Genomic DNA, 15,025 nt, shown 5'->3' with positions numbered 1-15,025 from the left:
TTTTGTGTTGCAATATCTTATACATGTTTGAGAACTTGATGCTGTTTGATCATTCAAAGTAAAGGGATGTAAATAAAACAAAGCCATTGATTCTGTGTTGATTTACATTGCCTTTTGATTCATTGGTTTAGCAGTATTACATATGGGGTTGGTTATATATATCCAATCGTTGTTATGGTTTTTTTCATTCAAAACTCTGGGTATATCAGCCGTTTTTGTTGACTTGGCCTGCTTGGCCGGGCCTAGAAGTGAAAGCCTCGCATCACAACCCAAGAAAAAGTTATCAAGGCCCTGGCAACATACCTCGCACGATTTACCGCGACGGGGATTCCATGCGCGGTAATAGTTCCGAACGTTTGAGAAAAATTGGGCGCAATAGAATTGCTTGCCTTTGCATAAGGTCTTTAGCAGAGTTCATTACACATGTGCGGATGCTAGGAATCCTGGGTGTTATGTCAAAGGTCACGGCCCATCAGAAGTAAACATTGTTCCCTTTGGGTGCACCGTAACAGTATCCAGACGGTATAAATGGCGCATTCAAAATGGCGGAATGTTTACATTCATGGTTCTTTAACTTTTGGCATATTGCCCAGATTCCATGTTGCCCGCACATGCGTAGCGTACTGTACGAAATAGCTTATACCTGGACCTGTGGTGAGGTCGCACAGGTCAGCTGTAAGTCCTACTGCTGAGAAAACATGGCTGCCGTGCCGAAAGGAACTGAAAGAACAGCATATGTTGTCAACATGCCCCACCCATTACCCCACAAATTAATCATGCTCAAGTGTATTGGTGAGTTTTTTTCTATATATAATGAAGGACAAATTGAAAAACAAGCCTTGGTAACCTTAAAACCACGAGAGTAGAGCGTTATGCGGCGAACTTAAATATGACTTTAATATAACTTTAATTTGACCCAGTGATATCAGGTTTGTAACCTCTGACCTTTGCCCCGTTCATGAGCTAACATCCGCCATTTTGGTTTTATGTCATCGTCTTTGGTGCTCATCTCCCCCAAACTTACACGATTTTTTCGTGATCCCAGAAGGCTTGCAGAACGCTAACCACCATAGACTTACAGGTAAGACATTTGAGTGTCGTTAGATGACTCTAGTTGGTGCTTGTTTAGTGGTAAACTAGAATTAAAGAGGTGTGTTTATGATCGGTAGTTGGGGGGGGGGGGGGGGCATTGAAAGTAAAGAGTGATGTAACTGCTGCCAAATATCGATTTTTACCTGCAATACACGGTCAGAAATGTTGCATCACGAAATCACGAAAATGTTGTTTTGATAAGTATAAATGATATATTATTTGACGGTGATTATGCTCGTGCGCTCTTAATCGGTTAGTAGAAATTCTATATTATATAGTCACGTGCAAACACCGTAATACCAGGCATATTAATAACAACGGAGTTTTCAGGAGTGCTCACCTGTAAAATGCGAAGAAAAGCTGTACGTTCACAAATTGCGCAGCTAGGAGTTCAATTCAATTTATATTCAAGTGTCGTCTTGCATACAAGAATTATTTGGGCATAATTATGACTTTTCCAAAAACCTGCAGTGCCAATGCATTGTGACCAGAGTAGTCGCTGTTGTGATGTTGGAATCTTGGAATGAACGGACCTGTTCAAAATCTGCCATGCATTTGTATACTTCTTAACCCTATTCAGACCGGGGGGGGGGGGGGGGGGCTTTTGAGGCCCGCGCTAACTTCGATGTCCTATAACGACAGAACGGCTTACGCTAGAGCCACCAAATTCGGTGAGTTTTCCTAAAATATTGTTGGCAACAATTTTACGAAGTTTGACAAATTTTCCATTTTTTCTTGTTGCCATGACAACCGTTTGTTGACAGGCAGTTTTGCCAAAAATCACTATTTTTGGTTCTAACTATGTATTTTTCACATCTATTTGCTATATTACTGCGATTTCGTTACATAAATAAAATCTTATATTATTCAGTATATCTTTCATAATCATATATGCATAAATTATGCTAATTTGATGACGTCATCAGCCCAAAATCCAAGATGGCGGACCGAATGGCCAGATCAAGAATAACAAGCTAATTATCCCTTAAAATTTGTAACTACCTGGTATTTTTTCATCAAAAACCATCTAAATGAATGAATTTAGTCTATTTCCATTGCCCTTTGTGATTATTTGTTGCAAAAAAAGTATTTTTAAAAATTCAAGGTGGTGGATATAATATGGCGGAGCCCAACTCGTATCTTAGATGTGCATGACGTCATTTTATGACGTCATATTGACGTCATTGATGTTGCTATTGGCAACGCAAGTCGTAATGAACATTATTATTCTGTTATCTGCACTTGTTGTTACATTTTTGCAGCATAACTTGAAGTTTTCTGAGAATACCCCTTTTTCATGGGTTTGGCCAATGTAATCAAATTGATGACGTCATAATTACGTCATCTTACGTCAACGTAACGTCAAACGTCACATACTTGTTAGATATTATGTCGAAATTATGTCCTAAAAATTTGGTGGCCTTACGGCATGTCGTTTTAGAGTTATAGGACTTAGAAGTGGAGGGCCTCAAAAGACCCCCCTCCCCCGGTCCAGGGATGACCAAAAAAGCCCGGTCTGAATAGGGTTAAAAGCTCTGTCATGAGTCATTGTGGTCCGTAATGGCCCCTGATATTTGATTAGATTAAATGAATGAAGTATGATATTCCTTAGATTGATGCAGCATATAATCAAATTATTGCTCTAACATTTTAATGTTGCATTAGCAATTCACAAAAACGAAATGTTTTTCTAATAAATCGTATATAACAGTTACATATAGCCTATCCCAGAGTCGCTTGCGAATCAATTAATATTCATTCGTAGGATTTCCAGTGCGAAAATGGCATTTTCCGAACCAGCACGATTTGTCATTGATCGCCCTGTAATATAAAAAAAGAACTGGACCTTCAAACTTACCAGATTTGTAGTATGTACTATGGAGACCGTGACAATGTAAAAATGTTAAAGCAGGGGGTAAACGATTGCTGAGATATCGTTTTCTGAAAAGTGCGCTAGGATGCAGGGAAGTGACTTCCGGGTTCAGGAGTCATACCTCTGACGTCAGCCTGATTTGCAGAGCTACGGTCCGTGCGACCCAGGTTCGAGTCCAGGGGGAGGGTAATTTTCAATTGTTCTTGTTTCCTTTTTGACATCCATTTAATATAAACAATAGTTTCAGCACATTCCAATAACTAGAAAAAAACGTTTACACACACAAACCTTGGCAAAATGCCAGCTTTTTTAAAGCACTTGTTTTTCATACGTTTGATGTAAACAGTATGTCGTCCTTCCTCTAGTTTAGCACGATTCTACAGTCGGACCCTAACTCAGTTTCATTCTACTACAAAATATTCGTCGAAAACCTCTGGAGGCACCTGTGTCTATCGATCGTTACCTTTGTCTATGTCTATGTTGCTTTCTGTATGTATATATACTAGTATTAATATGTTTTTACTATACTATGAGTCCGTTACTGCCAATGACGAATCATGAATCATGACCTAGCTAGGTTGATGAATCCCATGTGTGTATCATAAGCTAGAATATATCCCAACCTTGTTACTGGAAACACAACTGATGAGCTTAAACGGGTCCACTACTTTGACAGAAGAATTTCTTGTTTTAAATCTGAGCCCTTTCTGGTTTGAAAATACGACGAATTAATGTTTTTATCCATATGTTTTACCATCATTTTAGACATGGCGGAGTTCACATGTGTGTCTCCCGTTAAAGAGCTTCATGCGGAACAAACTGTGAACGAGACGCACATCAAAGAGGAGGAGACAGGAGACACTGGATGGCAGCAGGATGGACAAGAGAACGTGCTGTGCCAGGAAACGTACAGTGAGGACCAGGAAACACGTGACTACTACCACGCAACCCAACCAACCGGACATCCTTGGGACGGGACTTACAACAGTTGGGAGCAGACAACAGACACGGGGCGGCAGCAGGACGAGGAAAGGGACGCTCCAAATAACGAAACGTGCGGTGTAAAAGCAGAAATGGAAGAGTCCAGCTGTGAGCTTTCTACTGGAGAACTGTGTGCTGGGCATCCTGGGAAGGAGATAGACTGCACGGGAATTCCTGGGAAGGAGAGTGACAGCAGGGAGACCCAGAGAACAGACATGGGCCTGCAGCAGATGTGTGACCGGTGTGACTATTCTGCTGCAGAAAAACTCACTTTGGACATCCATCTAAGAAAACACACTGGTACCGGTGAGAGACCCTACATGTGTGGGGATTGTGGGTACAGGACAGCACATAAGCACCAATTATCCCGACATATGAGAATCCACACAGGGGAAAGACGTTACCTGTGTGATCAGTGTGGCTATTCCGCAACAGAGAAACATCATTTAATCTACCATCAGACAAGACATTCCGGTGATAAACCGTACATATGTGAGGAGTGTGGGTACCAGACGGCTAAGAAGTCTGACTTATCCCGACATATGAGAACCCACACAGGGGAAAAACCCTACAAATGTGACCAGTGTGACTATTCTGCTGCACGGAAGTCTTCTTTGAATGAACATCTACAAGTACACAGTGGTGAGAAACCCTACATGTGTGGTGAGTGTGGGTACAGGTCGGCTAGAAAGCACCACTTATCCAAACATATGAGAATCCATACAGGTGAAAAACCCTACAAATGTGACCAGTGTGACTATTCTGCAGCACGGAAAGGTGATTTGGACAAACATCTAGTAAGACACACCGGTGAGAAACCCTACATGTGTGGTGAATGTGGGTACAGGTCAGCTGAAAAGTCCGACCTATCAAAACACATGAGAACCCACACAGGGGAAAAACCTTACAAATGTGACCAGTGCGACTATGCGGCAGCAGTAAAACATAATTTGATCGACCATCAGAAAACCCATTCCGGTGAGAAACCCTTCAAGTGTGACCAGTGCGACTATTCTGCAGTAGATAAGTCCAAGTTGAAACAACATCAAGTAAAACACACTGGCGAAAAACCCTACATGTGTGGGGAGTGTGGGTACAGGTCAGCGAAAAAGTCCGACCTATCAAAACACATGAGAAGCCACACAGGAGAAAAACCTTACAAGTGTGAGCAGTGTGACTATTCTGCTACAGATAAATCCAAGTTGAAACAACATCAAGTAAAACATACTAGCGAGAAACCTTACATGTGTGGGGAGTGTGGTTACGGGACAGCTTATAGGTCTCACCTATCCAGACATATGAGAACCCATACAGGGGAAAAACCCTACAAGTGTGACCAGTGTGACTATTCTGCTGCAGAAAAACACCATCTCATCGACCATCAGACAAGACATACCGGCGAGAAACCCTACATGTGTGGGGAGTGTGGGTTCAGGACAGCTCATAGGTCTACCTTATCAATCCATATGAGAACCCACACAGGGGAAAAACCCTACAAATGTGACCAATGTGACTATTCTGCTTCAGATAAATCCTCTTTAAACCGACATGTAAGTACGCACACCAGTAAAATGACCTAGATGTGAAAAGTGTACTGGAACAAGGCAACTGAAATGTCTAAAAAGTCAAGAATTTAAGAACCCACACAGGAGGTAAAAACATATTATAAGTGTTATCAGTGTAACTACTTTGCAGCTAGCTACGAAATCTCATCTTTATCTACTTTTTATATACCAAAAAAACAAACAAATCCACAAATGTGACAAATGTACAGCAAACAGCTTCACCTACCTACATAGTCTCTTGACCTTCAGGTCATGGGGGTGGGGTGGTAGTCAGCTTTATCTTTTTAAACTGTAAGAGCTCATACAGGCGACAGCTGTAGAGGTTCACTTTGAACTGCAGGTAGGTGTCGCTGCTAACAATGCAGTCCCAAACATAAAGTACTGCCACATACATAGATATAGATATACCTAAAACTCTATAGATGTAGGTACAATAGATATAGTCACACCTAAAACTGCATAGATGTAGGTTTTGTACCTAAGATAGTAGCCATGATAGATGTGCTCCTTTCTTATGTGTTGACCGCTTATTTGTTGATAACATTTATGTAAGAAAGCTTGTTTGAAATCGGGCTGTAAAGATAATATAGATGTAGGTTTTAGACTTGAGATAGTTGCGATACGATCTTTTTTTTCATCCAATATACACATGTCGGTATTAATTTGAATACTGGAACATTTATAACATTGGTATACGTACTTGCATTTTTCTACTTTATTTGATAGAACGATCTTATATTTCCATCTATATGGCATAATATGCACAGATTTGTATACATGCACATTTGTTTTGTAGTCATGTATTCGCATTCTTTAACCTCATAGCAATATAGATGGTATATAGAGCATAATTTTGGTAAAGCTCATTCAAAATAAAAAGTGTCAGCAAAGGCAGTAATTTGCATTGGTGTTGGTTTATATCGTCTGATGATTTTGATTCGCTTGCGCCAGCTTGATATATATATAGACATTTCCTACCATTGTGTAATTTTGCCAGAAGAAAATAACATAATTTTCCGGAAGAAGTGTAAACCAAGCTAATTAGGTGTTGATTTCAATCGTAGTCCAATAGCATCCGTGTGGTAGCACTAGTGTTTTGAGATATAAACGTGAAACGTAGACGAAGTCCTGTGTATGTCGGATTCCACCTGGCTTGGCCTGGCCTAACATTCAAAACCTGACAGAATCTGAGACGTAGAAATTGAAGTAGAACGTTTGTTTTGTTTATGAAGCAATCTTCATTACTGTTAGAATACATACACTAGACTTCCTGGAGTCTTCTTTCATAAAATACTTGAATTATAATTGACTATTTCATTTATAGCGTTATTTTTGCTTGGTTCAAAACCAGGAGAGTAAAGCGCTATGCGGCGATCTGTGGTTTGACCCATTGAGTATCAGGTTTGTGACCTCTCACCTTTACCCCGGTAGTGAGCTGACGTCCGCCATTTTGTTTTTCGTCTCGTCTAGCGTTTTTCAAGTCCTCCAAACTGACGCGATTTTTACCGATTTGTAGGAGTCGTGGAGACCGCTTACTTCCATAGACGTTCAGGTAAGACATTTGATTGTCGTTAATGCTGCCTGGTTGGCGCTTGTTCGGCGGCGAATTGGAATTAGAGGCGTGTTTGTGATTTGTAGTCGATGGGGAGGGGGGCATTGAAACGAATGATCGAGATGTCAAAATTTGAGGTGCAAATCAGAAAAATTGTTGTATCTGATAACAACATAAATGATAGACGAAATGAAAACGGTTATATTCGTGCATCATAAAACAAGACGTTTCATTGAGCTCACTTACACTGTGAAAAAGAAAGCTCTGTATGGTATCACATATCCAAATGTAAGAAAGGAGTAGAGACAGGCGGAAACAATATAATAGCTACCAAGATTTCTGTATCTGTATCTATATAGCCGGTATAACCGCCGTTCGGCGTAACACACCAGCTTTGCAGGCACGCAGCGCGGCAGTAGCTGGTTATATTACACCGAACGACTTGTTACCCCTAACTTTTGCACATCTATCTGCAAGCGTTCTTTAAAACTACCGAGAGAAGATGCCCCTACTGTACTTGGTGATAACAAGTTCCACTCTACGATAGTTCTGGGAAAGTACGAATTTTTGAACACATCAATCCTAGGTTGGTAACTCTGGTATTTGAAGGCATGACTGTTTCTTGTTCTTTTTTGAGCTGGTATTAGATACTTATCCGTTGGTACGTCCACCAGTTTATTGGTCATTTTGTACATCATGGAAAGTCTGGACATTTTCCTTCTGTCTTCAAGTGACCTCCACTGCAAATCTGTTTTCATTTTGGTAACACTAGAATCCGTGTTATAGTTGTTTGTGCAGAATCGGGCAGCTTGGTTCTATACCCTTTCAAGTTTATCTTTAGGGGATTTACGCCCCTCTCCGAAACCAGACCACCAATTCAGCAACTTAACCCGCTATTCCAAATCAGAATCAGAGCCGTTTGGCTGTGCTTGAAGTTCAACCAGATGGCGTAAACAGTGCTATATCATATATTTACGTGTCCACCTTTACTAGTATATTACACAATTGGGCAGTCTGTGCTTACTGTAAGTCATGTTCATTCTACCACAAACATAACGTCAAAACCTCTGGAAGCGCATTTGTATATAGATGCCATAGATTGTTATGTGTCTATGTGTCTGTATTGTTGTGTTGTATGCATTCTGTTTGTACAATGAGTCAATTCGTGCCTGAGTTGACTAAAGAAATACTATGTTGTTCTATATGTATACCCTAATTGATACATATCCAAGTCTTGTGTAATACTGAAAAAAAATGAGACGCTAAAACGGGTAAACTACTTTTACAGAAGAAATTCTTATGTAAAATTTGCGCCTTTTCTGTTTTTTCTCATCATTGTTCTCTTATAATCATTTTAGACATGGAGGAGTTCGCATTTGTGCCTTCCGTTAAAAAGCTTCATGTGGAACTAACTGCGAACGAGGCGCACATCAAAGAGGAGCCGACAGGAGACACTGGATGGCAACAGGATGGACAAGAGAACGTGCTGTGCCAGGAAACCTACAACTACAATGAAAACAAACTGACCGGTTATGCTTGGAGCGAGACTTACAACAGTTGGGAGCAAACGGGACGGCAGCAGGACGAGGAAACGACCGTTCCAAATGACAAAACGTGCGGCGGTGTAAGAGCAGAAATGGAAGAGTCCAGTTGTGGATTTTTTAGTGTCGGAGAACATCCTGGGAAGGAGATAGAGCATTCTGGACAACCTGGGAAGGAGAGTGACAGCAGGGAGACCCAGACAACAGACATGGGCCTGCAGCAGGAAACGTGTGATGTGAACTTTCCCCAACCTGACAACACATCAACCTCACAGGTACAGGAGAGCAGAGGCAATATGGGAAGGCATGTGGTTAGACGTACTGATGAGAAACCCTACATGTGTGGGGAGTGTGGGTACAGGACAACTCGGAAGTCTCACCTATCTGCACACATGAGAACCCACACAGGAGAAAGACCCTACAAGTGTGACAAGTGTGACTATTCTGCTGCTCAAAAAGGGGATTTGAATAAACATGTAGCAAAACACACTGGTGAGAAACCCTACATGTGTGGGGAGTGTGGGTACAGGACGGCTAGGAAGTTTGATTTATCCCAACATATGAGAACCCACACAGGAGAAAAAAACTATAAATGTGACCAGTGTAACTATTCTGCATCACGAAAATCGCATTTGGAGCAACATGTAGCAATACACACCGGTGAGAAACCCTACTTGTGTGGGGAGTGTGGGTACAGAGCGACTCAAAAGTCTAACTTATCCAAACATATGCGAATCCACACAGGAGATAAACCGTACAAGTGTGACCAGTGCGACTATTCTGCTGCACATAAATCCACCTTGGACATACATCTAATGAAACACAGTGGTGAGAAACCCTACATGTGTGGGGAGTGTGGGTACAGGACAGCTCAAAAGCACCACTTATCCCAACATATGAGAACCCACACAGGAGAAAAACCCTACAAGTGTGACCAGTGTGATTATTCTGCTGCACATAAGTCGAGTTTGGAGCAACATGTTGCAAAACACAGTGGTGAGAAACCCTACATGTGTGGGGAATGCGGGCACAGGACAAAGTATAAAGGAAGCTTATCTCGACATTTGAAAACCCACACAGGAGAAAAACCCTACATGTGTGACCAGTGTGATTATGCTGCTGCACTGAAATCCACTTTGGACCAACATCTAATGAAACACAGTGGTGAGAAACCCTACATGTGTGGAGATTGTGGGTACAGATCAGCTCAAAAGTCTGACTTAACCATACATATGAGAATCCATACAGGAGAAAAACCCCATAAGTGCGACCAGTGTGACTATTCTGCTGCACAGAAAGGCAATTTGGACCAACATATAATGAAACACAGTGGTCAGAAACCCTACATGTGTGGGGAGTGTGGGTACAGGACAGCTCAAAGGTCCAACTTATCCAAACACATGAAAACACATACAGGAGAATAACAGGAGAATAACCTTAGAAGTGACTATTCCGCTGCAAAAAAATCCTCCTTTAATCGACATGTAAGAAAGCACACCAGGAAAAAGACCTAGATGTGCAAAGCTTGCTGGAACAGGGCAACTCAAATGTCTAAAAACCTAAGCATATAAGAACTCACAGAGGAGGAAAGCCATATAAGACATAATGGCCAGCTTGTGTTAAAAGACCTCCAGGCTTATCTATATCTGGGCCCAAGAACTACTCTGTGGTAAGGAATTCTACATAAGAGGCAGACATGTCCCAGTGATCTTGCGAAGATTATAGCATATGTGCCGGACCGATGTAGGTTTTGTACTTTGGCATTGACTTAATCTTTTTAATTTCTCTCTTTTTAATTTTACCTGATACTTCATAGATGTAGATTTTCTATCTAAGATAGTTTAAGTGCCTAGGGCCATAAGCATAGATATGCACTTTTCTCTTTTATGTTAAGTTGATCACTTATTTGTTTGTGACATTACGTAAGAAATCCCCTTTTTTAAAATGTGAAGACATATAAACGCACCTCGATGTAGGTTACACATCCAGGTACGCCAAAAAGTAGCTACTCAAGCAACTGGATATGATTCGTGTCACTAACGAAAACTGCTGGATAGCAGTTGAAACGTCTGACCGTTTCCAAAACCATATCCAGTTGCTTGAGTAACTACGTTTGGCGTAACATATAAATGTAGGTTGTAGAATAGAGATAGTTTTGAAACGATTTTTGTTTTTTCATGCACTGTACGCATGTCGGTAATGATTTGAATACTGGAAGATTTTTTAACGTTGGTATACTTACTTGCATTTTCTACTTTATTTGATGGAACGTTCTAACATTTCCATTTATACGCACCGATTTGTATACATGCAGTTATGTTTTGTACACATGTATTTGTATTCTTTAACCTCATAGCTATATAGATGATACTGAGCATAATTTTGGTAAAGCTCATTCCAAATAAACTAAGTATCAGCAAAGGTAGTAATCTGCATTGGTGTTGGTTTATATCGTCTGATAATCATGATATTGCCTTCGCAGCCTGTAATATGTAGCCATTTCCAACCATGGCGTAATTTTGACAGAAAAAAATAATATAATTTCTCGGAAGAAGTGTAGACCAAGCAAAATACAAGGTGTTGATTTGAATCGTACCCCAATAGCATCCTTGTGGCAGCAGTGTTTCAAGATCTAAACGTGAAATGAAGAAGAAATTCTGTGCATTTAAGATTCCACCTGGCTTGGCCTAACCGTCAAAACCTAACCTGAGACGTATAAATTGTGGTAGAACAATTGTTATGTTTATCAAGAAATCTACATTAGTGTTGAAATACATACATGACGTTTTTTTTATTACTCTTTCATAAAATACCTGAATAATAACCGCAACTATTTCATTTGTAGCGTTATTTTTGCTAGGTTCAAACCAGAAGAGTAAAGCGTTATGCGGCGATCTGTGGTTTGACCCATGGTGTATCAGGTTTGTGACCTCTCACCTTTACCCCGGTGAGAGCTGACGTCCGCCATTTTGTTACTGCGTCTCGTCTTGAGTTTGCATATTCTCCAAACTGACGCGATTTTTACTGATTTGTAGGAGTTTTGGAGACCGGTTTTCACCGTAGACCTACAGGTAAGAGCTTTGATTGTCGTTAAAACTGCCTTTTGGGGGCTTATTTCGCGGCGACTTAGAATTAGAGGCGTGTTTTCGATCGGTAATGATGGGGAGGGGGGCATTCAAACTAATGTGTGAGAAGCCAAATATCATTTTGTATCTCAAATATACCGCCAGACATAACAAAAAATTGTAGTGTTTGATAATATGAATGATAGATTAAGTGACGATCGTTATATTCGTGCACCATAATGCGAAACGTTTCCTTGTAGTGACCTGCCTATCATTTTTTGGTGCGCAGCTATAGCTATATATGGAAGTCAACTCCGTTTTGTGTGCAGTCATTATTTTCGCATAATCATGAAGATGCCAAGAAGCTACAGTGCCAGTGAAATGTATTTTCCACCTGACCGATGCCAGATGGTATAAACGCGTCCACTGTACTCCTCTATTACACCATTGTACAATCTCATATTTGTTCTACCACAATTAAAGTCCAAAATCTCTGGAGGCGCATGTGTATATAGATTGTTATTTTTCTATGTGTCTGCATTGTTGTGTTGAATAAATGTATTCTGTTTTTACTATGAGTCAATTCGTGCCTGTGTTGAATAAGGAAATACTATGTTGTTCTATCCCCTAATTGATACATATCCAGATCTTGTTACTGGAAAAACAATTCAGGAGCTAAGTAAAACGGTAAAAAAAAATGCACAGAAGACTTTCTTATGTAAAGTTTGCGCCTTTTTCTGCATTATAAAATGATTAAATAAAAATTATGTGTTTTTCTCATACTTGTTTTCTTATCATCATTTTAGAGATGGCGGAGTTCACACGTGTGCCTCCTGTTAAAGAGCTTCATGCGGAACACACTGCAGACGAGACGCACATCAAAGAGGAGCCGACAGGAGACACTGGATGGCAACAGGATGGACAAGAGAACGTGCTGTGCCAGGAAACGTACAGTGAGGACCAGGAAACATACGACTATCAACCAACTGGACATCTTTGGAACGAGACTTACAACAGTTGGGAGCAGGCAACAGACACTGGACGGCAGCAGGACGAGGAAAGGGACGCTCCAAACGACGAAAGGTTCGGTGTAAAAGCAGAAATTGAAGAGCCAAGCTGTGAGGTTTCTACTGCTAACCTGTGTGCTGGAAATCCTGGACACCCTGGGAATGAGATGTACGATGCCAGACACCCTGGGAAGGAGAGTGACAGCAGGGAGACCCAGACAACAGACATGGGCCTGCAGCAGGAAACGTGTGATGTGAACTTTCCCCAACCTGACAACACATCAACCTCACAGGTACAGGAGAGCAGAGGCGATATGGGAAGGCATGTGGTTAAACACACCGGTGACAAACCCTACATGTGTGTAGAGTGTGGGTACAGGACAGATAAAAAGTCTCACTTATCCCGACACATGAGAATCCATACGGGAGAGAGACCCTACAAGTGCGACCAGTGTGACTATTCTGCTGCAGATAAGTCGACTTTGGAGCAGCATGTTGCAAAACACAATGGTGAGAAACCCTACATGTGTGGAGATTGTGGGTACAGGACAGCTTATAGGTCTCACCTATCCCGACATATAAGAATCCATACAGGAGAAAGACCTTTACAGTGTGACCAGTGCGGCTATTCTGCTGCACATAAGTCGACTTTGGAGCAACATGTTGCAAAACACAGTGGCGAGAAACCCTATATATGCGGGGTGTGTGGGCACAGGGCAAATCAGAAGTCTGACTTATCCAGACATATCAGAACCCATACAGGAGAAAGGCCCTACAAGTGTGATCAGTGTGACTATTCTGCTGCACAGAAATCCACCTTGGAAGAACATCAAGCAAAACACACCGGTGAGAAACCCTACATGTGTGGGGAGTGTGGGTACAGGACGGCTAAAAGGTCTACCTTATCCCGCCATATACGAACCCACACAGGGGAAAGACGTTACAAGTGTGGCCAGTGCGACTATTCCGCAGCACGTAGACAATATTTGATCGACCATCAAACAAGACATACCGGTAAGAAACCGTACATGTGTGGGGAGTGCGGGTACAGGGCGGCTCAAAGATCTACCTTATCCCAACACATGAAAACACATACAGGAGAAAAGCCTTACAAGTGTAACCAGTGTGACTATTCTGCAGCAAAGAAGTATAAGTTGGCCGAACATTTAACGATACACACTGGTGAAAAACCTTTCATATGTGAGGAGTGCGGATACAGGGCGGCTCGAAAGCCTGACTTATCCCGACACATGAGAACCCACACAGGTGAAAAACCCTACAAGTGTGATCAGTGTGACTATTCCGCATCACACAAACATCATTTGATCGACCATCAAAGAAGACATTCCGGTGAGAGACCCTACATATGTGGGGAGTGTGGGTACAGGGCGGCTAAAAAATCTACCTTATCCCAACATATGAGAACCCATACAGGAGAAACCTACAAATGTGGCCAGTGTGACTATTCTGCTGCACATAGAACCTCCTTTAATCGACATTTAAGAAAGCACACCGTTAAAAAGACCTAGATGTGCGGAGTGTGCGGGTACAGGGCAACTCAAATGTCCAACAAGTCAAGTATATAAGAACTCGCAGAGGAGGGAAACCTTAGAAGTGTCATCAGTGTAACTACTTTGCAGCTAGGAAATCTCACCATTATTTACTATCAATATGCTAAAAACCTTGTAGGGTTTATGACAAATGTTCCAGATAGAGTGCTTGTGTAAAATAGCTCCTAGTCATTGACTCATAGAGGTTGGTTTTGCATCTGAGATAGTTTTAGTACCTATAAATTAAGGCGTACTTGTTTAATTGTGAGGAAAAAATCGACACTTAATTTCTTCTTTTCACTCAGTGGAAACATTTTTGAACTTTTTAAACATCCGTATATTTCTTTGATTTATAAGAAAGAATAACATCTACAAGAATCTCACATTGTATATACTATTTCTATGCATGTACTTGGTACATGTCGTCTGTTTGTACACTTGTATTCTTAGTATTTGTAGCTGATAGCAGTTTATATTCTATCAACATATATGATAACTTTGTTTTGATTCTAATAAAGCGCTGTCAAAATAAAGTAAGTGTATGCAAATTCTTTGATTTGACTTTGATTATTCTAACTCCTTTGCCGTAGCAGTTTTAGCATTAAACGTGTATAGATATATCACATATGGCTTAATATTGGCAAAGATGAAGATTTTACAAAATAAATGGAGAGGAAATGACGAAAAATTGGTGCGGATTTAAGTCATATTTGAATAATGTCATTACCCTGTTTCAAGTTCTTAATTGCAATTGAATAAGAAATCCTGCGCATATCATCCCGCATGCCTGATTCACCTA

At 41.0% G+C, this 15,025-nt stretch overlaps 2 protein-coding genes across 2 annotated transcripts; both read left to right on the top strand.

Annotated features, from left to right (window-relative positions):
• The first annotated feature begins 983 nt into the window (after positions 1-983).
• LOC118407603 (gastrula zinc finger protein XlCGF57.1-like) lies at positions 984-6,041 on the top strand. The gene is made up of 2 exons (XM_035808103.1): positions 984-1,081; positions 3,731-6,041. Exon 2 carries the CDS (start codon positions 3,733-3,735, stop codon positions 5,524-5,526), a length of 1,794 nt encoding a protein of 597 aa, XP_035663996.1. The 5' UTR covers positions 984-1,081; positions 3,731-3,732; the 3' UTR covers positions 5,527-6,041.
• A 7,045-nt stretch (positions 6,042-13,086) lies between these two features.
• On the top strand, positions 13,087-14,763 carry LOC118407728 (zinc finger protein 135-like). Its single transcript, XM_035808246.1, has one exon. The coding sequence runs from the start codon at positions 13,087-13,089 to the stop codon at positions 14,203-14,205; it is 1,119 nt and encodes a 372-aa protein (XP_035664139.1). The 3' UTR covers positions 14,206-14,763.
• The last annotated feature ends 262 nt before the right edge of the window (positions 14,764-15,025 follow it).

The sequence above is a fragment of the Branchiostoma floridae genome, unplaced genomic scaffold (assembly GCF_000003815.2).
Source record: "Branchiostoma floridae strain S238N-H82 unplaced genomic scaffold, Bfl_VNyyK Sc7u5tJ_1439, whole genome shotgun sequence".
NCBI lineage: Eukaryota > Metazoa > Chordata > Leptocardii > Amphioxiformes > Branchiostomatidae > Branchiostoma > Branchiostoma floridae.
Note: the sequence above shows the minus strand (reverse complement) of the source record. Positions and strands in the feature narration are given on the sequence as shown.